Source organism: Dendrobates tinctorius, unplaced genomic scaffold (assembly GCF_039654945.1).
Source record: "Dendrobates tinctorius isolate UK_male_01 unplaced genomic scaffold, ASM3965494v1 ptg000020l, whole genome shotgun sequence".
Taxonomy (NCBI): Eukaryota; Metazoa; Chordata; class Amphibia; order Anura; family Dendrobatidae; genus Dendrobates; species Dendrobates tinctorius.
This window is the reverse complement of record NW_027361688.1, coordinates 42699822-42724353: the sequence shown is the minus strand read 5'-3', so window position 1 is coordinate 42724353 and position 24532 is coordinate 42699822. Positions and strand designations below refer to the sequence as shown.

General features: G+C 43.7%; 1 protein-coding gene across 8 annotated transcripts in view; it reads left to right on the top strand.

The window, feature by feature from the left end:
- The window catches only part of PCDH1 (protocadherin 1), a 220191-nt gene that overhangs the window by 175655 nt on the left and 20004 nt on the right, over positions 1-24532 (top strand). For 5 of the 8 annotated variants that reach the window (XM_073568024.1, XM_073568023.1, XM_073568021.1 and 2 more), the window contains exon 5: positions 23820-23897. The exons of the other annotated variants lie outside the window; for them this stretch is intronic. In XM_073568024.1, coding sequence (XP_073424125.1) covers positions 23820-23897 — 78 coding nt within the window. The remainder of the gene's footprint in view (positions 1-23819; positions 23898-24532) is intronic. 8 annotated transcript variants of the gene reach the window in all.

The following is a 24532-nucleotide window of genomic DNA, read 5'->3' as shown; positions in this document are numbered from 1 at the left end:
ACTTTGAAGCGATCTATATACAGGAAAAGTACAGGGAGATTTGAAATTAAGTGGTCAAGTGGCACAACCAACCAAGAGGGCTCATCATTTAGCAGCCTGGTTCTCCACTGGTTCTTCTTGTTTGCCGATGTTGAGCCTATAGTCAAATGAAACCATATACATGCCATTTCCATAGAAGGAAAGTGAAAAAAGCCAAACCAGGAGGTAATTCTTGCTTTCTGAGGGCACTGTAGGAAACATAGGGTTTTATCTAAAGTGTGCATTAATATAAATATGACAACTGCACTACCAGGTTAGTCCCCCTGGACGAAGAAGCCAATTTTTTTGCCATATACAAACAATGAAGGGATGTCTCCCTCATTGTCCCTTTTATTGTGTGGTTTCAGCTGTTCCAGAAAGCTAAAGCTTGTTCTACACATTTGTGATTCACGCTCTGAGCATGGACTGCAATTTATGGACTGGTTGCGGGTCTCCTGAACTGAACTAAATAGTCTGTGCCTGTAGAGTTCGGTTCTGGAGACCCGTAGACTGTTTGTAGATCAAAGTCTGTACTGGGGCCGTGAAACTATCCTAACCATTAGGAATAGACCAAAAAACACTGTAGAATAGATGACCTCATCATCAGCCATCAAAACATTTCTTTTAATTTTTGGGTGCTCTGCCCCCCTAAATTACTTGGTTATCAAGTTGTAAACCTAAAACCGGCCATTCACATTAGATGGCTGTCGGATAAATGATGCCTCTTGGCCATCTCTACCATACACAAACGCACTCATTCGGCCTAGTTCTTCTGTGTTATCTGTGATCAGACATCTCTGGGAGAGCAGCTCAATAGGCAGTCTGAAATTGGACATGTGTGATTAACATTTCACAGGACAATCGATTGGCCAGCAACCCCATGCGCATTGGTGTCAACTGAATCTCCCTGTCGACAGGTGTGGCCGACATTGGTCTATAGTATATCGGGATCTCAACTTGTCAGTTCCATTCTTTTTCATTTTTTTCGTCATCTCCCAAATCCGTTTAAGCTTAAATACAATTCTGCTTCCCCCACCATACTGTATATATAGTACACATTAACTTCTTTTCTTTGCATTGTGAAAATCACAATTACCCCTTTTTTTTTTTTTTTACTCCAGTGTAATTCATAAACCTTTGCAGATAAAAGGATATAGCAATATTGTTTTCCACCATGAAAAACAATCCATTCCCTCCCTCATCAGCCCTTGTCCTCATTCTCCTCTTTCCTCTCCGGATGTATCTGGGCCGCTGTGTCTATCTGCTTTGAGCTTATTCAATTAGATCTTCTAGCCCTTGGGGGTATAATTCCATTTTCGGCTCCTGGATCTCCAATATGTGAGGTTATCCCTTGTTAGTTCCCCAACGCGCGCGCCCTCCCTGACTGTAAATGCATTACCTTGCCATCCCATCTAATCATTTCCCGTTAAATGCTGCTAATTGAATCACACCGGTATTAGCTGAAACCTTCCCCCCGCTCGTGTTTTTGTTTCTCCGCCTAATGGAGATATCTCCAGTGACTTAAGGTGCAAACCTCGACTCTGCCTTTGTTATTAGGGCTTCTGGGCTCAGGAATTGCCATTATGTTCTCCAGCTTGTTCCTAGGGACTGATGATGAGCATCAGACTGTTGGGTGTGAAAGTGTGAGTCTGGAACAGATCACTGGGCTTATGGAATCAACATAAATCTGGTTAACACCCTTACCTCACCTCCTTTACCCACGTCACCCTCTAAACCCCTCCACACCTCCTCTCCGGACTTGTTGCGGCTAATCCATCTGTTGCTGGCTGCAGAAACCTGCTTGTTAGCCAGAACATCAACCCAATTAGAGAAGGATTTAAGCACTGTCCAGACAGCGCAAGTGATGGTGACACACAAAAGATGCACGACTTCAAGGATGGAGAAGACTGAGCCGAGACCACAGTCCAGCTTTAAGACCAGGCATTTGTTCAACCTCTGAAGTCAGAAACATTTGTTCTTCTCTCCATATTATCATCGTCCTTCTTTGTATGGGATTAACGCCCGAGTCCTAAGGAGGAAGAAGAAAAACACTTGCAGAGACAATAACAAAGGCTTATTGTGTCGTTGGCTCATTGTGCGGCACACAATTGTATACATGCCAAGGTTAAGCTGAACCTTTGTCGAAAAGGCCTGTGATACAGACATCTCTCTTTTCTCAATTGAATTTTGTTGTTTTATTACCTAGAAAGTAAATACTTCTGGGAAATATAACGGGATTTATAGACTCAAATATATTGGTGCCAAAATGACTACACTTCACGTATGAAGTGCCATTTATCTCGACACTGGATATGACACCAGGGGATGCGATTTTGTGATTTTTTTCTTTTTTCTTTGTAGTAGTGTCATATCTTTGCTTGCACAAAATATAAAATCAACTTAGAGGTTTTCCAGCTTGAAAAAACAAAATATCCAATCAACAATGGTGCCCCAATCTCCGCACCGCCCTTGGTGTCTGAAGCTCCAATTCCAGCTTGGGTTAAGGGTCCCGTTACATTTAGCGATGCACCAGCGATCCCGACAACGATGCGACCCGGTCAGGATCGCTGGTGCATCGCTAAATGGTCGCTAGTGAGTTGCCAAACAGGCAGATCTCACTAGCGATGCAGCAGCGGTCGGCGGTCGTTACTTACCTGTCAGACGCGGCAATGAAGACGTCCACGCGTCGCTTGTCGGCGCCAGCTGGAAGCCGCCGACTATAAACTGCCCAGGACGTTCTCGCGCGATCAGCGATAGCCAGCGGGGGAGCCGGTCGGAGGTAAGTGTCACATATAGTGATATCGCTAGCAATATCGCTGCTGCGTCACAAAATCGGTGACACTTTAGCGATATTGCTAGCGATATCGCTATGTGTGAAGCCCCCTTAAGCAAAAAAAGAGATTCCCATTGTTTGCATGTAACCAGTGTCGTGACTGAAGGGGGCTGGTTAACTGGTTTCAGTAATCTAGCCAGCCCCTTCTCTGATGCATAACCTTGAGAGGTTTGGCTGATATACATGGACAACCGGTTAACCTAGGCTTCATAGAATGACATACGTTTGCTATATAGACTTGTAATTGGTATTTATTTTTGTATTGTGATTACATACCATAATGTATTATTACTCCACTACCTTAGATGGAATTTAATTATCACTTTGTTCATTATTTTAGACCACCTACATAAAGGAAATAACCTAAGGATGGGGAGAGACACCCTTTACGTGCGTCAGCCGCAAGTCACATCATAGAACCCATGCTATAGTCGCAAACCCAAGTTTCAGCAGATTAGACGCTATTGTTGGATAAAGCAAATCTTAGAGAAACATTTTATTGGAAAATAGTGGAAGCATATTTTAATATATTTGTTCAACCTCTTAGAACATCCTTAACTCCTATCACCAAAATGTTCTCAATGGCCCTTGAATCATTAGAAAAACACATCAACGTTATCAAAAGACATGGACTATTAACCTGCATTTAGAAAAGCCAACAATTCCCGATTATCAGCCACTGTAAACAGGTTGGTGATCGCCCAGCGAACGAGCATTATTGGTTGGGTGACTGGATGAATCAACAACACATCACGCCAAGTAAACCAGACTGCTCTAATATGGTCACTAGGGATGAGCGAGTATACTCGATAGGATTCGGTATTCGGCGAGTAATGCGGTACTCGAATCCTAGCGAGAAAATTTCACTACTCGCCTCGCAATATTCGAATCTCCCGCCTGGCATGTTAGCCAATCACAGTAAAGCCGCCACCTTCTTTGTTGTGGCATTACTGTGATTGGCTGGCCGCGCAGTGTCATAGTCATAGCCTATGAGTTATAGGCTATGACTATGTGTTTGCGGATAATGTGTGCGGGGGTCTGCCTGCGGGGCTGTGTATGTGTGCCGTGTCTTTGTGGGGCTCTGTGGGCTGTGCAGGGCTCTGCCGGGGCTGTGAGGGCTGTGCAGGCCTGTGCGGGGCCTGTCCCGGGCTGTGTCGGCATCGTCCGATAGGGCTACTTGTCCCATCTGGCTATGCCCGCTACAGTAACAGCATTAGCGGATGATGGGGAAAGTAGTATTCACATCCGGCTAATGTGGTGATTGTACAGAAAAAAAACCATACAGAACATATAACATACGTACATACACATAACATACAACACATAACAGAGTACATACTCGCCGTACGCACCTAATTCCCTGAAGCCTTCATCTCCTGCAAATTTTAAAATAATAAACCAACCTATTCTTGCCTGTCCGCCGTAATCCATTAATAACGAGGGTCCCACATTGATCTCCCGTGGAGAGCTGCCACATCAGCTGATGCGACCGCTCTCCAGGGGCTCCAGCAATAGTGACGGCGATAACCCTCCGCGCTGTTTCACTCCGGCTGGAGGTCACAGGAGTTCACCTGTGACTTACGGCAGCACTACAGCATGGGAACTTTATCACGCAGCAGTGCTGCCGTAAAGTGAACTCCAATGATACACTGCAGGAGGGTTACCTCCGGTCAGTCAGTCATTGGAGGCCCTGTAGAGTGGTCACATCTGCTGATCTGCTCTATAAGGCCCCGTCACACATAGCGACGCACCAGCGATCCGGACAACTATATGACCTTGTCAGGATCGCTGGTGTGTCCCTACATGATCGCTGATAAGCTGCCAAACAGGCAAATCTCAGCAGCGATCAGAACAGCGACGACGCGGGTAACAAGCGCTCACGTTGCTTAGTTACCCGCTGTGTACCCTAGATACCAGCGTGCTGGTGCAGGGAGCTCAGAAACCTGCTGTTTACCTTGGTTACCAGCTCCCTGCACCAGCACGCTGGAATCTAAGGTACACAGCGTGTTTCTAAGCGCCGAGCGGCTGAGAGCTGGTATTTGTAGCCAAGGGGTGTCCATATCCATGGCCCCTTCCTAGGCTATAAAATATAGGGGGACCCTAAGTTATTTTTTGGGGGGGTCCCCTTATTTTAATAGCCGGTAAAGGCTATGCAGACAGCTGCGGGCTGATATTCATAGCCAGGGAAGGGGCCGTGGGTATTACCCCCTCCCAGGCTACAAATATTGGCCCCCAGCCGGCGGCTTTCCCCCTCTGGTGCAGAAAATTGCGCCATTGTTTTTTTTTTTTTGTTTAATTAAAATAAATATGGCTATATATATCTATGGATATAGCCATAGCTATTTAAAAAAAAATGGTGTGGGCTCCCACCCAATTTTCTGTGCCAGAGTGGGAAAGCTGACGGCTGGGGGCCAATATTTGTAGCCTGGGAAGGGGGTAATACCCATGGCCCCTTCCCAGGCTATGAATATCAGCAAGGAGTCTCTTTGAGTTCCTGGTAAAGTAGGCATGTACATTTATCATCTTGGTCATGATCACTGTGGCTGTTCAGTTTTTGGACAATCCTACATACTATAAATGTCAAGATCCCACTGCTGATATTACATCGATCATTTAATTTTAATAGTATAGTATCTTGTGAAATTACAGACAGAAGCTTCTACATCAAAGAACAAAGAAAAAATGTTTTGCGCACACATTCTTTCATTTTAAGAAAATCCTGGCTTAAATGAAATTAAGTCCATCCTTTTCTAGCCGAGATAACAATATTGTGTACATGTTAAACCCGATTAAAGCACTGTAATTCTCCATTAAATGTAATGATTACTTCTCCTTAATCAGAAATAGCCTTTAAAACCATGTCTATTGGGGTTAGTTCAGGACGGATTTGCAGTATGTGTAAAGCTTGGCTTCTGCCATAGAGCTCTGTGGATCAGACGTTAACTGCCAGTGATGTCTGCCGTGCACCAACCAAGTTTTTGCTCCTGCCGGCATCTTTTGACCCCCTCAGCCTCAATGTAGTGCCACAAGGGAAAGCAAAGATAGAAAACCAGAGGCTCTTTAACACACAAAGGATCCATTTGTTTAGTATTGATTAGTCCGGTGCTTCAAGCCGAGAGCTGTGTAGGTGTGCCTCCAGCCAGCGCTCTTGTTCTTATTCTATGGTTCTGCTACGCGTGGAGTTCGATCGAAGCTCTGTAGTTTCCAAGAGTTGTGAACTCTCATTACTTTGTTTGCCTGAGATTCCTCGCTGATCTGGCCTTGTGCCCACCTTTCTCTGTCAACTTTTGTTGTGTGCCTGCATGTGTAATTATGTACTCCAGGGCTTTGAGCCAAGTTTGCGCTCTCCCCTTTGTATTTTGGTTTGGTACATCAATGTCACCGCTTCAGAACTGGCCTGGAGTGGGATGGGATTGTTTTATCCCCTGTCTGTGTAGTGATCTTGGTAGCCTTTTCTGCTCTTCGGTTTTCCTACAGTGTTTTACATTTCTGGTAACTTAGTGATTTTTAGAATAGCGACTACTAGTAGAAACAAATGTCGATACATGAATTTATTTTTGAGCCCTAGTCTTGCCTTTCACATTAAATAGCTGCCAGCAGATATCTCTCTAGAGTCCCTCACATACAGTAGCGCTCGGCTGAGTTTTCCTGTCTTGCTGAAGGATTCTCCCGGCAGCGGTTTGTCCCCTGCTGAACAAAAGGATCAGCCATTGACATTCCAGTGGTCAGATCCTTTTAACCCCCAAACCTAATCACATGGGTAGTTAAGGAGGAATCAAGAGACCTCCATTTAAATTAGTTGAAATCTGCGGGTTCAACGTAGATCTACGTTACACAAGGAGTTTGATCAAAGGTCTGTAGTTTCCAAGAGTTGTGAAAGACATGACCACTGAGGAACCTACTGCTGGATTAATTCTGCTCGAACCGCGGGCAGCATGAATCAGCCTGGTGTGCACGCATGCTTTTTGAATTGTTTTTTTTTCTAAAGCTCCAGCACTTCATCGGAAATATAGCATGAAAAAACAGTTTGACTATAGGGAGAGACCTGTCAAGCCCCATGTGGTCTCCTGCTGGCTTCTCCCCACATTGGTCTAGTTGATGTACAGGTTTCCCCAATTTGTAGGAGGAGGCAACCAGGACCGTGGAGTCCGTAAGCCAAACCTCAGACTCCAATTTCCCGGACCCTGACTCCCGACTACGACTCCCTCATACATACCTCACAACTGAGCATGAACATAAAGTGTAGAACAGATTATTCTCCACTAAAAGCCAAGATACTTAGATCAGGAATAGAACAGACATTTATAGGACATTTCATAACTTTCCCAAATTTTTATGAAAAAATATTCAGCACATCCTGCACTGACTTGCTGTACCCAATTTATTATAGATTTCTGGAGTATGAGTCAGTCCATTTTATGCCCACTCGGACTCCACCAAAATGGACATCAAGTCCGACTCCACAGCCCTGGCGGCAGCGGACTAGTCACACGTGCAGAGCACAGATAAAACCAAAGCTAGAATGTAATGATGAATCCTGTGAGATGTTAATCAAGTTAGGAGTGGGGTGGTGACTTCTTGGGAAGTTTGGACCACACACGGGTTGCTGCTTTATGCAGCTATGGAATATGTCAGAGAATGACCTCTTTAGAAATATCCTTAAGTTCCTTAAACCTACAAATGGCTATATTTAATACCACAAAAAAATCTCCAATTCTATACCAGCCTCTTTCTTTCTGGCTAAGTCTTCTGATAATAAACTTGTTCTTCTTTCCGCTCACGCCGCTCATGCGTGTGCTTATTCTCTTGCCCTGTGTCTTGTTTTCATGGACTTAGCACCACAGGATTTGAAAGTCTTTACGGAAGAGAATTGGTGGATTAGTCTGTCCTTCTAAGTATGATTGGGTGGCAGTGGTGAGCGAGAGGAGAGGGGGGAACCAAGAGTGAAGCCCAAAGAAGTAGTAGAGATCAGTGTGGCAGGTTCTGAAGAGGATCAAGCCATTGCGCCAGAAGAGGATTACGGGATTAGTGATATCCCAGCGGTATCGGGCACCAGTTGGCCACTCGTAAATCCACTGTGTCTGCTGCATCTGATCAGTGTCAGGTCTGCTAGAGTCAAGCCGAAGACCGCAGACTCGCTAAACAGGGTACATGAAAATGCAGAATACACCGTCAACTGCAATTAAATTCAAGCAACTCATTTTATGGGTTTATCTGCGGTTCTTAGAAATGGAACATATGTGTGTGCTTTAAGTCATTGCTGGTGTTGAGTAGTGTAGGGCGGTGGTCTGTTCATTTGCGAAGTCTCCATCTGGGCAGATGTAACACATCACATGTGAGAATTCACAGATCTTACCTTGCACATGTCGCTATAATCACTCGTTGAAGTTCTGCAAGATGAAAAGGAAGACGCTTAATTGTCATCTCTGTATTTAGCATGCTTTTTTTTTTTTTAGAAAGTTTAGTGTTTTAGAAACTTTTCGAAGAGTTTAGTTGGAAGTCTATAGATATGTTTTCATGTAGACCCAATAAGAATCAAACAAAGGTGTGCTAAACCTTTAATGACTGGGCCTACAAAGGGCTTGTAGGGAAACTGTCAGTAGATGCTTGCTGCCCGGTCCACATATGACTCTTAACACGCTGTGGTGTTTTAGATACAAACATACATTAAATCCAGGGGACCCAGCCGAGTGGAAGACTAGCCTGCATGTATGTATATGGGAGGTCCCGCCTGTGTGGACGCCATACTGTGCTTCTCAATTTGAAGAGATACCACATATTCTGGACACGTTTAGGTTACAGAGCACAGCACTTGAATTAAAACTAAAAGATAGTGTTAAATGTTGCTCGTTATGGAACTATTAACCTGAAACTTGCTTCATGAACAAAGAAAATGTTAGAAAAACTTACAGACTTTCTTTATGTAATCCGACAGCAGCTTACCGTGGAGGCCAAGACCCTGATTTCAGTGGTGTCCCTTACGGAGCTGGGTGTTCCAATAAAATCAGTGTTTTATCATCTGGTGATAGTTATAGGACTAGCTGCCTTGTGCCTCCTAGTCAGCTGCTCTGTGTAACCCCACCACTGATTAGCAGCTGTCAATGCACAGTGTACACAGGAAGCTGCCAATCAGTGGTGTGGGTGGGATATACAGAGTTCAGCATTCAGAGAACCGCTAGATCTGTAGAGAGAAAACTGCATGACAACTGCTGGACCCAATAAACTAAGGGACGCATCGCCGGAATGAGGGTCTCTACCCATACACCAGGCTGCTCTCGGATTACATAGCAAAAAAATTGCAGACAGATTCCCTTTAACTTAAAGCTAGCATGGTTCTTCTCATGAAGCCCTTATATATTATTCTATTCAAGCCCTGTTCATTAAAAAGTAAGTTGTATAATGATTTTGCAAGTGAAACCGCTGTCTCTGCAAGATTGGGTGATGGGGCAAGGAAAATCTGGACAGACAACAGCGGCACAGGAAAGCTGTGATTTAATCCTTCAGCATGAGCCCTGCATGTGAATGCCACCGATCTTCCGACTAATGGATCATTTGTCGGCCTAAAAATCATTGTTGCTCTATGGAGATAGCCTAAAAAACATCGCTTTTGACTTATGTTCACATGTTGCGTTTTTGCAGCGGAATTTTGTTTGGTGTTTTTTTGTGCAAACTTTAAGCTGCTTTTTACTGTACCAGCAAAATCTATGGCATTTCATAACTCTCATGCACACACATTGGATTTATTTTCCCACTGATTTGGAAAACTGGTGCAAGATTTCACTTTCAGCATTTTTTTTTTTTTTTGCGTATTTGCAGCGTTTTTTCACTCATAGGAAACAATGGATATGTGCAAAGACGCAAGTACGAGGTTTTGCTAGGTTTTTGGTCCAAAAATCTGGGACAAGTTTAAATCAGGCTTTTTTGGGCCACTATACTTTATCAACATACTCAAGACACAACAAAAAGCCACCAAAAACACAGCAAAACCTGCTTTTTGTAATAAGGCCAAGAGAGCGGGTTTTGCCTGCAAAAAAAATGCAGCAAAACCGCACCATGTGAATATAGATTTTGGCAGACAGTTTTTATCAGACCATGTGAACGGACCACTAAAGAGCATTGATCTGCCAGCGTAAATGGGTTTGAAGTAGAGATGAATGGATCGATTTGCGGGCGTCCCATCCAGAGTCCAGATTTGTGGTACCTGTTGGCTTGGATGGGAGCGCCATAAATCTGTCCTTCCAGTGTCTGAAACCCGGCGTTAGATTTTTCAGGGCTGGCTTAATGTAATCTAAGTGCACAGAAAACGTTACACTAGCCCTGGATAATAAAAGTGCCAATACCTGAAGGTAAGAGATTTGCGGGCTTCCCGTTGAGTAGTTATGGGTAGTTTGGCTGTTTTTGGTGATCTGGATAACTTGGATCTGCTCAACAAAAAGAGCTGGGTCTTTTGGATTCTAAATGGATCCCCCCCCAAGTGAACACCCATTTAATAATAATCTTTATTTTTATATAGCGCTAACATATTCCGCAGCGCTTTACAGTTTGCACACATTATCATCACTGTCACAATCTAAATTCCCTAACTGTATGTCTTTTGGAATGTGGAAGGAAACCAGAGTACCCGGAGGAAACCCAGGCAAACACTGGGAGAACATACAAACTCCTTGCAGATGTTATGGGTGGGATTCGAACCGAGGATTCCAGTGCTGCAAGGCTGCAGTGCTATCCACTGAGCCACGGTGCTGCCCATTTAATCCTCATGACAACCCAGTGGGCAGGGTTTCGGCCTTCAAATCCGCTCATTTTACCCCCAGTAAGAGACTTTCTGTGACCCATTCAGAAACTTTAATGGCACTCACTGGCAGGGCTGTGGAGTTGGGAAGCCGAACCTCCCAACTCCTCAATTTCCCTTGATCATGACTCCATAACTCGCCCTCGCTACTCAGCTAGTATATAGTGTAGCACAGAATCATCTCTACTAAGTTTATACCCACTCCGACTCCACCAAAATGGACTCCACAGCCCTTCTCACTGGGGTGCAGACTTTTATTGGTCCCGGCAGGGAGCTGGCTCTTGGTGCCAGGTTGTTTTTCGAACAACCCATCCCTACCGGCCGGCTACCAGATACCATTGACCTGGATTCTTGACCGGAGCCCCGCAAAACCAATTCGCTCATCTCTGGCTAATGTAATCATCTAATCCCTTCCACAGTAAATGGTTGAAGTTGTTCTTGTCTGTACATGGGCTATAAATGATGATTCCGTAGCGCCATGTTCTGCCACGTACCATGAGGTCTGTTAACCAGTTACCCCAAATGTTTGCGTAACCCACTTATTCATTGGTCTAGCATTTAGTGTGAATGTCCATGTTTGTTACATTTATCACTTGTGATCTGATATATATATATATATATATATATATATATATATATATATATATATATATATTGTTTCATCTGTTGATGTATTCAGCCACTTTGTGCCTAAAAGCTTGTGACTTCATGGTACTGAAAACCGTCTATTGTGCATTAACTTGAAACAGTCAGTGGTTTTCATTTCTATAATCCATTTTTTTGTTTCCGGAGGATGCGTTCCCCCAGGTTTATGATGGGTGAGTGCACTGTTGTCTCTTTACCTTTTCTTCCAGTGCTTTCCCTCCCACTCCCTAATTGGCACCGAGATGAATGGATAAACATCGTTGTCCTCCTCTGCCCCACCACCCTCTTCCTCGTCTCTCGGACGCTCTAATTGGCACAGAGATGAACCAAACGACTCTGGATGTGCATTTCGTTTCTATCCCCTCTTGAGTCTTTATCTTTACCTTGTTATATACATTTTTTTTTTCCTGTGCCTTCATTTGTGCCAGGGTAAGCTTTGATTCAGCCTCTTCCTTTCTTTTGACACGTACCGCTTCCAGTCCTCGCCTTCAATTGTTAGATTTACTGTAGGATTAAACGAATGAATTTATTGAAGCTTCATCTGACATCAACTTTGTAAAAAATTTTTTTTTTTGCATTTCTCTTTGCGGCTCTTTATTGTCTTCCTCTGTAAATGTGCAAATCTTTCCTGCATATAGAAGTATAGCATGGCAGGGCTGATCATGATATTGTGATAGCTGGATTTCTCTGGAAGTTCTGTAGAACATTTACCAGGTGAAAATTATTTTATCACATTTCTCGATTTAGAACACATTTAAAAAAAAATTAAAATCCTAGACAACTCTTAAAGCTTGCAAGCGGTATGGCACATTGTACTTTTATTTTTGCCCCATTAAAGGGACTGTCCAGGATTGTTCTCACATTGACGAACTGTTTGGGGGACAAAAGTGGACACGCAGAGCAGTATATCGCTCGATAATGATGGTGAAAGGTGCGAGTCGGCCTCCTCTTGCATCTGAATAATAGATGAGGATGATATTGCGTTAAGTGGCCTGTGCTGCCCTAAATAAGAAGCCTTTTGTGTTCCAAAAATGGTTCTTTATTGTTCCAACGCGTTTCGACACCGGACCGGCTACTTTCTCAAGGTAAGAAAACATACAGGTGCGTCTCACAAAATTAGACTATCATCAAAAAGTTAATTTATTTCAGTTCTTCAATGCAAAAAAGTGAATCTCATATATTCTATAGAGTCATTACACACAGAGTGATCTATTTCACGTGTTTATTTCTGTTAATGTTGATGATTATGGCTTACAGCCAATTAAAACCCAAAAGTCTCAGTAAATTAGAATACTTTCTAACACCAGCTTGAAAAATTATTTTAAAATCCGAAACGTTGGCCTCCTGAAATGTATGTTCAGTAAATGCACTCAATACTTGGTCGGGGCTCCTTTTGCATCAATTACTGCATCATTGTCGCGTGGCATGGAGGCGATCAGCCTGTGGCACTGCTGAAGGGTTATGGAAGCCCAGGTTGCTTTGAAAGCAGCCTTCAGCTCGTCTTCATTGTTGGGTCTGGTGTCTCTCATCTTTACAATACCCCATAGATTCTCTTCAATACAAAACGTCACACTTTTGTAGTGAAGAACTGAAATAAATTAACTTTTTGATGATCTAATTTTGTGAGATGCACCTGTATTTGCATTACCTTGAGAGAGGCACCGAAACGCGTTGGCACTCAAAAGACTCAAGAATATCTCTCTGCTATACATCTGGAATTATGTATTTCATATGCAGATATTTTCTTGAGGACAAATCGTTGACATTACCAGGCTCATAGGGTTCTAATGATATTTATGGGTTCAGCTCTTTCAATAAACAGAGCTACTTTTGCCGATGGGCAACGTCTAGCATTACAGCTCCGTACACTTAAACAAGGATAAACTGTAAAAACAAAGTTCATGCATCTGAGTGGCGCTGCTCCTTTTTTTTTTTTTTTTTTCCCTTTAAGGCTATGTGCACACGCTGCGGTTTTTGCTGCGGTTCCGCTGCGGTTTTGGCCCTGCGGAACCGCAGCAGTTCCGCAGACATGGTACTTTACCATGTTAGCCTATGGGTTTTCAAAACCGCAGTTCTCACACTGCGGTTTTTTCCACGCGGTTTTGCTGCGTTTTTTTTTTCCGCAGCATGTCAATTATTTCTGCGGATTCTGCTGCGGTTTCACACCTTTAACATAGTAGAGGTGTGAAACCGCAGGCCAAACCGCAGCAAAACCGCAGGTCACTTTACCTGCGGTTTTACCTGCGTTTCCACGCGGAAAAAAACGCAGCGGAATCCGTAACGTGTGCACATAGCCTAACTGTCCCTGACCACTGGCTCCATTTTCCAGATTTAGTCTAAACCGGCTATCTGCCGTCATCTACCAGACAGTATTACATTCCCGTGTGTCTGCTGTGCCTGTGCTGCATTTTTCCCAGTCCTGCTTCTTCTCTAATCCCCTCCATCAGTGCGGCCTCTTCTTTCTCCCATTTCCAATCCGCTTTCTCTCCCTCCCTTTCACCCCCCCACCCTCCTCTCTGTATTTGTGTCCCCTTTGATTAGGTGGAGACAGCTAGGATATTCAGAGGTTTTAATTAAATGATAACAGCCTGAGGCTCCCTCCCTTCCGGATGATAACACAGGCCTTTATCGTACACACGCTCCCAATCCCTTTTCTCCCTCTCTCTCCCGCTTTCTCCTTTCATGTGTAATTTTTAATTATGTTTTATAATCTCAATTGCAAAATAGCCTTAAAACAAAACGCCAGCCTTTTTCTTCCACTGTCACTTTTTGCTGTGTTTCCACTGTTTGTCGGGGTGTGCATTTCATGTATGCGTGTGGCCGCTCCTAGAGATCCAGAAACTAAGAACGCTTTATCTCGTTGTGTATTGTTGGATTTTGTTTCTTTAGTGGCTGTCGAGGATTGACGCTATATTATACCACACTGGGAAGATGGAAGGGTTTATGATGTCACACTGCTGACATCAATGATGTAATCACAACCTTCAAAACCGTGCACAAGGGTGTATATAAAAACAGAATAATAAAATAGATCTACTCATTAGGCTCATTAGGCCAACTTAAAGGAGTTGTCCACTTCTAGGACAACCCCTTGCCGGGGTCACACTTGCGTGAGTTTCTCGCATTGCACTCGCAAGTCTCTCGCCTCAATACTCGGCTGCATGTCTTTCTATGCAGGTGAACACTCTGGTCCTGAGTGCCAGCGGCAGTGCCGGGTATTGAGGCGAGAGACTTGCGCGAACTTTCTCGCATTGCATTCGCAAGTGTGACCCTGTCCTTTATACTCTCCTCCCGTCATGGCATCGATCCAGCGGTGTTGGTACTCACATTCCTAGGGCTCACGTGCGGTTGGCAGCTGATAAGTGGCAGCGTCACTTTCTCTGTCTTAGGACAAATCTAGCATCAAGAGAAAGTAAGAGATCAGCGAAAACTTGGCTTCCTGTTGATGTTCAATATCTCCAAAGCCACGAATACTGAAGCCGGCAAAAATAGGTCGCAGGTCTGATGTCATAACTGTACGAGACCCATGGGAGCACAAGTGCCGACACCATTGGGGTGGTGCCGGCAGAGGAGGCGAGTATAAGTTTAAGTTTACTGGCATCAAACATTCCAAATGAGGACGGGTTATCCTAGTAGTGGACAACCTATTTACAGCATCTGACCTACAATGTAGGAGTGTATATATGTGTGTGTGTGTGTGTGTGTGTGTGTGTGTGTGTGTGTGTGTGTGTGTGTGTGTGTATATAATATATATATATATATATATATGTATATATCCATTAGCTACTCATATTTCATAAAAAATGATATACCTACTTATACTTAAGGCAGGTCACGGTACAAGAATCTAAGAGACTGTTCTTTTTTTTTTATATATATATATATATATATATATATATATATATATATATATATATATATACATACACTAACCTTTTTAAAGACCTGTGATAGATTTGGGCCTATTGGAGATTTTGCATTGGGCCCCATGATCTTCAAGTTGCGCCACTGTCCAGGAGATGTAGCCATGCCTCTTTTATAATACCCACAAACTCTGTCCCATTTGCCCACATGTCCTTCTTTCCCCAAGTGATTAACTGGATGCTCTGATTTCATGTGATCATGGGGCATCCCAGCATCATATACAAGTAACTTCCAGAAAAGCTGGTTTTAAAGAAATTTCGGGAGGACCCAGGAAATTTTCCCAGTTGTAGTGCTCTCCTAAAACTGCTGCTTTTTGCTGATGTGAGTTTGCAGTTGAAGCAACTCCTTAAACTTGGATTAAACCTGATTTACGCTATTATGGGGACAAATGGGTTCAACTGCATATGTTTTATAGTCTTGTACAGGTCTGTGCAGCGTCTTTACAAGACGTTGCAATGTGATAAGGGTAAGGCCAAATGGAGCAGTATCTAGCCACAATGCTGCCGAAAACAACATCTGCCGTTAGCTGTTTGGGGAATGTTTAGCAAGCAGTCACTTCCTTTTTAGAGGACAGCTTTTTTTTTTTCCATCAACTGATTGCTTAGTTTAGTGAGCAATTTGAAAACGGTTTATTGGCCTTACCATGACTTCAGCCCGGTTGCTCCATTTGGCATTACCCTTATGTAGCCTGCCATAAATGCTAGATTGCCAGTAGCCTCCTCGGCCATCTCTTCCATACACGGGAGCACTCATTCAGCGTTTCTGCATGATCTATGAGAGGTCGGTCACTAGACATGTCTGCCGTCAGCTTATCTCTCCGAGAACAAAGGGATCGACAGTCCGAAATCGGACATGCATGATGGATATCTTTTATCAGTCGATCGATGCCCCCTATACTAATGACTGTTATCTGAACCAATCAATATCAGCGGCGGGTCTTACCCAACATTAGTCTATGTATGGGGACTTAACTGATAGATATTCGGCCCCACAAGTCACATTGGTTCCGATTCATTAAGGTATCTACACCAGGTTTATGGCAAAAAAACCTATAAAATCTATATATTTATTTTATTTTTTTTTCAACTTGGAAGTTCCTTAAAAATTATGCAAATGTTGGCATTTTCACGTCATTCCCTGCCAGCTTTGAGCAGTGTGTAGAATCCGACGCCTGCCTACATCCTGAAAAGTTATGTAACTTGTGCCAGAAATGTCCTCGAGCCCCAGACTAAAGTGAATGGTAATTTTTTTTTTATTTTATTTCCCTAATCCATTAAGTGGCATGTCCTTTTTAATAAATTCTGTCCCTCTTACGATGCTGAGCCCCTTCATTAAGAGTGGAATACAGAGCACCAGTCTTAATAAATGTGCCCCATAGCTCTTAGGGGAATTTAATTCCTTTCCTTTGTCTATACAGCTTGGAAGTCATATTTTTACAGCTTTTTATTGGAATTTTTTTTTTTCACATTTACCCTTTTGTGACTATAATAGTAGTCCTAGTAAAAAGTTTAAGAAAATCAGGAGAGATTTACAAAAGCAGATCGGAGTTCCACCTTACATAGAACAGCGATACAACAAGAAGTGATAATTTGACAACATCCGAAGAGGCAGCCCCTTTGGGTAATGCTGTAAATGTGGGAACTATGGCACAATTGTGAACGTGTGAAGAAAAGCCAGGTTGTGACATCGTCATACATCTGTGATCATCTGGATTAACCTAAACAGTGCGGCCTCCTTCAGAAGTCATTTATCAGTGCTAATATGGAGCTACCAGGGCCGGTCTCTGACACGTAAAGTAAGCATGGAGACACATGGCTGCAGGACAGAGAGCGGCTCCGATGATACTCTGGTGCTGGAGGCCCACAGCGAGATGTTGACACTTCAGAATAGAAGCCATTTTCTCTGTACCGTAACTTAATGTTTTCTTCGGGCAACACTCACATTACTTTGGCGTATAAATGGTTAGGTTTTCAGATGAAAACTCAACATTCTTGTAGGATTTTGTATTGGAAATATTGCAGGTTTCATGGCAAACTTGCATAGTTTTCTATACGTTTTTGGACATCTTTTGCTGCTCTCATGTAGTCCTTTCATGGAGTCATCCACAATATGCTTAGTGCACCACTCCAGTGTTTTTTTTTATTTCAGCATGTCACGAAAAGGGGTGTTTTGTATGACCTTTGGCCGCACACGGCTATCACAGGCGCAGGGGGTCTTATCTTAGTTATCCCACCGCTGGCACCATGTGATGAAAAACAGCAAGCTAGTCTTGTCCTAACAATTTACCGCAGGGGGGCTTATTTTGGTTATCCCACCGCTGCCACACTGTATCACAAGCTGCCGGGATTTATGTATATCTCACTTTTCTGTCCATTTTAGAGTTCGCCCCCTTACACTCAGGTCAGTCAGGGAACTGCACCTAGGATAATTAGTTGCCGAACGAGCTACTTGTTGTGCACTGGCTATTAGGCCACTGCAGTGAGGGAACTATAACTAGTCCTGGCTGCAGCCAGACAAATCAGCTTATAAAACCCCTTCCGTCACTGCCAGCTGGCCCGCCTGCCCAGAGCACACTTCGCTGCCACCAGCTTCCGATTTCTCTTATCAATATTTAAAATTAATGGAGGGGTTCGAAGCCAACCCAAATCAGTAGCATAATTTGCTTATAGGCACGTGAATTCGTCACAGAGCAAGGAGACGGAACTAATAAATTTTATAGTTTACTCCCAAAAGATGGGCAGTGTTTGCAGAAGATAAAAAGGTTTTACAATGTGAGACACTAACAGTATGTACAATGCAACTACAAATAAAAGCGATTTAAAAAAGCAGAAATAAACCTTACATGTTGCTTAGATCATTTCAGGCAGAACCATGCTGGGGGAGGCGGAGCCAGACATCTCCATTCATTTGACATCTTATTGCCACGGCATACCAAGCTAGAATGACTGGGGGGATAGGGGAAAATAACTTATACCTTTTGGGCTTGTGACATCACTAAAGGGGTTGGGTTACTACCACCCTCCCCTTTCTCAAAGTACAGATTTGGGTTCTGAAAACTTATAACCATCATATCTGGGCTTGAGAACCTAGCCGAATATCTGCAGAACAATCATTCATTTTATATTAAAATTGGCTTTCTGATGACAACAAACAATAGCTGTCTATTCCGCTCTGTTCAGGAGAAATCCATTTCTCTAGTTCTCTTGGTGCTAGAATTTAGCAAGAACCACTGTAGTGAAGCCAGATCGGAGCACGTCCCAATATGTCATTTTCATATTTCTATCATAATCTGGCGGCGTTCTATGGCCAAGTGATTAGATTCTCATTATTGTCTAAAGGCCCCTTTACATTTAGCGATGCACCAGCGATCCCGACAACGATACGACCCTGTCAGGATCGCTGGTGCATCGCTAAATGGTTGCTAGTGAGCTGCCACACAGGTAGATCTCACAGCGACATAGCAGCGATCTAGCGGATGATACTTACCTTTCAGACACGGCGATCCTGACGTCCTCCCGCCCACTTCCACGCGTCGCTCGTCGGCGCCAGCAGGAAGCGCCCGACGAGAAATGGATCTGCGCGATCTCGCGTGATCAGCGATGGACAGCAGGGGAGCCGGTCGGCGGTAAGTATCACATAGCGATATCGCTGCTGCGTCACCAAATCGGTGATGCTTTAGCGATATTGTTAGCGATATCGCTATGTGTAAAACCCCCTTAAGAGTAGCTGCACATTTTGGAGACAAAGGGACCCCCTGTTGTGAGACGGGAAGCCAGCCACTGGTATTTCCAGGTTACACTGATTGTGTGTGAGCTGAGGGGGAGGAAAAAGGAGGGGTGAGTAGCTGCAGTCTCGGATTACAGGCTGCCAGTGAGCCGAAATTTGCAGGCAAAGGGAAAAGAACGGGGGGGGGGGGGGGGGGGGGGGGGGTCAAACCCTCACACTGATATAGCAGAGTTCAGTATGCGAATAGAAGATTCTGCAATGTGATAATCAGGGGAATCTTGCGTCATATTTTACATTGTCGTTACACAGCATGGGAGTAGTGCCACTAATCTAGCTTCCCTGCCCCTAAACATACACTTACCAGCTGCCATCTTCATCTGTTTTCTGTGCCCTTTTGGTTGGTCTTCTGCAGTTTGTGACCTCCCCTGTTGCTCCAGTGTTTGCTGTGTGAGCCGGAAGTCACAACTCAATGCAAGGCGAGGCAGAACAAGGGTATTATAGAATTACTCTAAGAGCTTGCAACTGGTAACGCTTACTTCTGTCAGGCAGCAGTTGCAGTCACAAGATGGCACCTTGGGATCGGAGCGGCACTGAGAAGAGCTGAAGATGGCAGCTATAAGTATAATACCAGGGACATGAAACCTAGATTAGTGGCACCACTACAGCGCTGAAAAAGAAAAAAAAAATTGGAGTGGTGCTTTGTCTGCAGGGGTAATTCCATAGCGGTCCTACAAAGAGTAGTGTTCAGACCCATGAGTCTCATGACGAAGCGCTGTAGCATGTAGTGCCACATGGTGAGCGATGCCGAGTCCATGTGGTCCAAAGGGGTCCCGTGACAGAGTAGTAGTAAGTTGTCTCTTGTTGGGGAGTAGTAACGTGTGGTCCCACGTGTCTCACATCGCAGAGACACGCCACACAGTCTCACAATGTAGAGCAGTAGCGTGCAGTCGCAAAGGTCTCACAATGCGGTATGATAGTATGCAGTTCCAAGGGTTTCACAAGGCACAACATTTGCATGCAGTTCAGTGGGTCTCGCGACGCAGAGTTGTGGCCTGCTTTCTCACAACATACTGTAATAGCATGCAGTCCTAAGGGTCTAGCAACGAGGAATAGTAATGTTCAGTCACATAGTCTCAGGACCAGAATATTAGCGTGAAGTCCCACGGGTTTCGCGATCTGAGTAGTAGCATTCCATTTCATGGGTCTCGCGATCTGAGTAACGTGACGTTTCATGTTTCTCGCGATTTGGGTAGTAACGTGCTGTTTCATGGGTCTCGTGGTCTGATTAGAAGCGGGCTATTTCATGGGTCTCGCGATCTGAGTAGTAGCGATCAGATGCGGGCTATTTCACGGGTCTCGCGATCTGAGTAGTAGCGTGCAGTTTCACAGGTCTCGTGATCTGATTATTAGAGGGTCAATTCACGGGTCTCACGATCTGAGTAGTAGCGTGCCGTTTCATGGGTCTCATGGTCTGATTAGAAGCAGGCTATTTCACGGGTCTCGCTATCTGAAAAGTAGCGTGCCATTTCACATGTCTCGTGATCTGATTAGTAGAGGGTCATTTCACGGGTCTCTCAATCTGAGTAGTAGTGGGCCGTTTCACGCGTCTCACGATCTGAGTAGTAGCGTGTAGTCACAGTCCCATTTTGTGTCTAAAGCAATATATCCTTCCATATTGCGCTGATTTTTAATTTTTTTTTAGAATTGGACACTCATAAGCAACCACCTGCCCTTCTGTTGTCTCTGAACCTTCCTAGCCTGACCGCAAGTCCCCCTAAACATGTGGTGACAGAGAATCCCTTCCCACAAGACAGGTGAGGGATGGAGCAGGTGGTTTTCTTGGGCCTCTGCCGACACGCTGCATTCATTAGGACTAAATTACTGTGGCAATGCCGATAATTTCAGGAGAATTACTGTCAATTCGGAGCTGTTAATTCTGCTGGTGCTTTATCACCATCTTGCCATATGCTTAATAAAATAAACTTCCAGTAAAACAAAATGTGATATTCAGTGCAAGCTTAGCAGTTATGTTTTATTGTGCCAGAGAGACACTTGCATGTATTAATCTTTAGCTAATGTGTCTTCAATAGACAAGATCCTCCCGTAGACAATCCTAAGAAAACACATTCTGCCTTGATTTCAATCATGTCATGAATGGCAGATTCCATCTAGTTACAAAGATGGTGCACCTCATATCAAGCAAACAAATTGCAAATTGATATGGTAGACATTCCTTCATTACCATTTATAATTAATAACCTGTCAGTACTTATTTTCATGGTATTTAATTAGATTATTTTTTCTTTACATGCACTGGTCCACCGGAGGGCGCTCTATTTGAGTTGCAGCCAGAGAATTCATCATTCTTGCTTTGGGACTTGCTGCAAACTCAGGGAAGAGATGGGTGAAAATATAAAGGGTCAGACTGAACACAATTTGGATCAACGTATTCACTGCTTTTCGCATTACTGGGGGCTTCATACTCTTTATTTTACTTCCGTTTTTAGTGGGTCGAGTTTGCATTAGTTACTTAAGCACCACCATTTGTTTGCAAATATTTTGTTTTCTTTTTTACATTTATATAAAACTGGCTTACAATGCTCTCGCTCTTTGCTTGGCTCTTGCTCTTTGCAGACTACACTTACCTGAGCTTCACTTTCCCTAAGGGCGCAGTCAGATGACTATATAAATCGGATCAACATCGGAGCGCAGTGCCCGGACTGGCCGGCGGCTCTCGCCACCTAAGCATGACCTCTTCATGTATTTCTGTGCAGCTGTCCCGGTCAGGAGAGCCGCCGGCCAGTCCATGCACTACGTTCTGATCTCGCTCCGATTTATACTGCCGCCTGACTGTCTTACGCCTTTAGCTGGTCATTAACACTTTATGGTACGACATGTTAATTTTCCAGAAGTCCATTTCCTGCAGAACATCATCTTCGGGTTGTAAAGTTCAACCCCAATTAGCAGCGTATTGCATAAGAATGGAAGCACTCAGCCATCTAATGCTACTAATACATAATTTAAGAGCCATGTAATAGCTTCTCACATTTAGGTTTTAGAGCCATAATGAAAAATCCCATCTAATACTTGTTGGCCCTGACTCAAGTTTTTTTTTTTTTTACACCTACGAGAAAGAGAAAAATAAAGTTGGCGGCCCTCCATGTATTATCGAAGTTACCCATCCGGTGTTAGTATCTCATTGCCATTACATCCATTCCAAATGTGGTTTTTTTTTTTCTATTGTATCCTGTAAAGGGTTAAGAGTATCCCTATAAAGCAGAGAGTTTTGTAAGGTTTTTTGCGCTGGCCTGTAATTGCTTGGCTTGATCCCATCAGCACTGCCCATCCCACCACTAGAGATGTTTTGTGGACGGGTTAATGATGGTGAATTTCCCAGGCCACCCCGCTAACAGCACACATACGCTATGCATCTCATCATATTGAGCCCCGGTAATTACACATTCATAGCCTCCTTCAATCTCCCGGCAGGGTCTCCAGAGGATCTTGGCTGTGCACCGAATTCTGGCTCTCTCCATCTCTTTAAACTCATCTATTCTCCTCCTGACTTGTCGTCTTCGAATATCATTCTCATGCGCCTCCTCTTATACCCGATCTCTCCTCTCTGTCAGTCTTTTTTTTTTTATTCTGTGTCAGCATGTCTTTTCCTATAATCTCTTTCCTTTTTATGATTCGGCTCTTTCATTTTCTTGAAAAGGAATAAAAAAATCTCAAGAAATTGAATGTTCAAGCCTCAATGAATCCCAGCGCATTGAACTGCAGAGAGAGAAATCTACATATCTTCTTGGGCCTACGGTGAATGTGGGTGCTGGTTCTGCTCCGTTGCGTGAGTCAGCGTTCCCAAATACCTGGCACCGGTAGCCCGCTGACCGGCCGTGTGCGGAGGCTGCGCTGGAATAGACATTTAGCCTTTAGATTAATGACAACAAAATCAATAGCTTGTGCTGGCAGCCGAGTTGACGGCTCTTATGGCAGCTTGCGATGGCCTTGTAAGTTACCCCGTGCTCGAGAACTGTTAATGCGCGTTGATAGCAAACAGCACAGCAGCTGATCTCTGCCAATAGCTCGCTCACTGTTTCTTGATGCCAGAACACCACGACTGGCAGCAACGCAACTGCTGCAGGCTGATCTGCTATCTGACACCCCCAGGAGACCTCCTTCTGAACATCTTCATAACATTTCCTCATAGACGAAATAACAGCTCGAAGTGGATAATGGCGTTTCTTTGACAAATTTAATTAGCGCCTTAAGTATTTTTCTTGGAACAGCTTTACTGTAAAGGCAACAGTTCAATTGATTTGCTATGCTTGATTGAAGATTGCAAGCTCCCATGACCAATATTGGCCAAGCAGAAGATCAATATTCCCGAGTAACATGCATCCATCTGTCATACGGTGAGAGGGATAGTAGCAATGGGCGAACGTGCTGGGGTAAGGTGTTACCAGAGCATGCTCGGGTGCTAAGAGTGCCTTCGGCGTGCGCCAAAAACGGGCAATTCATGTGTGTGTTGCGACTGTCGAATAGCATACAGCTGCGGGGAATCAAGCATATTATTCGAGCACGCCGAAGACACTGTTAGCACCCAAGCATGCTCTGATAACGCCTTATCCCAGCACGTTCGCGTATCACTAATGAATATACATAGACCAGAAGCTGGGATCTGGGGTGCTGTGTATCAGAGACCCCTTACTGGAAGGTTGTATTAACAGTATCTGAGCCCTCGGAAATTCCCATAGAAGGATTGAGGTGATCACCAAGAAATGTCATTCTCTGACTTGCCAATTAGTTTCTCTTCTGTCGAAACGATGTTCCTCCTCCCGAGTCACAGGTGACCACCTTTTTCCTTTCATGTCATTTCTGCAGACTCAGAGACAGCTAATGCAGTCGTCCAGCCCTGCGACCCTGCAGACAGCTGCGTAAATCTCCACCTCCTTTATTCCTGTGAGTATGATTTGGCGAATGTAAGGGAGATTGCAACCCCCAAGAAAAACTTCATGTTGCAGTGTACTAATATATTGTTTTTTCATAGTAAGTTTACATATGCAATGTTTTTTTCTACCTTTTTTTTCCTGTTATTTCTTCTATTCTTTTTGCCTTCTTGTATTTTTTCCATTTTTCTACTTTTTTCTTCCCTTTTTTTTCACTTTTTTCTTCCTTTTTTCATTTTTTCTTATTTTTTCCTTCTATGTTTTCCTTCTATTTTTTCCTTCTGTTTTTTTCCTTCTGTTTTTTTTCATCTATTTTTTCCTTCTATTTTTTTGTTTTGCTCTATTTTTTTCCTTGTTTTTTTCCTTGTTTTTTTCCTTGTTTTTTTCCTTGTTTTTTTCCTTGTTTTTTTCCTCGTTTTTTTCCTTGTTTTTTTTCTTGTTTTTTTCCTTGTTTTTTGCTATTTTTTTTTTTTTTGTATACTTAGTCTCTGTTGTCCATCATGAAAACCTTTGAATATATTGAGAACTTGCAGTCTTATCCCCCTTTTAGGGTATGTGCACACATTAAGGTCTTGCAGAAATTTCTGCATCTCTTGCTGGAAAAACACAGCTGCAAAAACACGCGCTTCAGCTGCTTTATTTTACTTG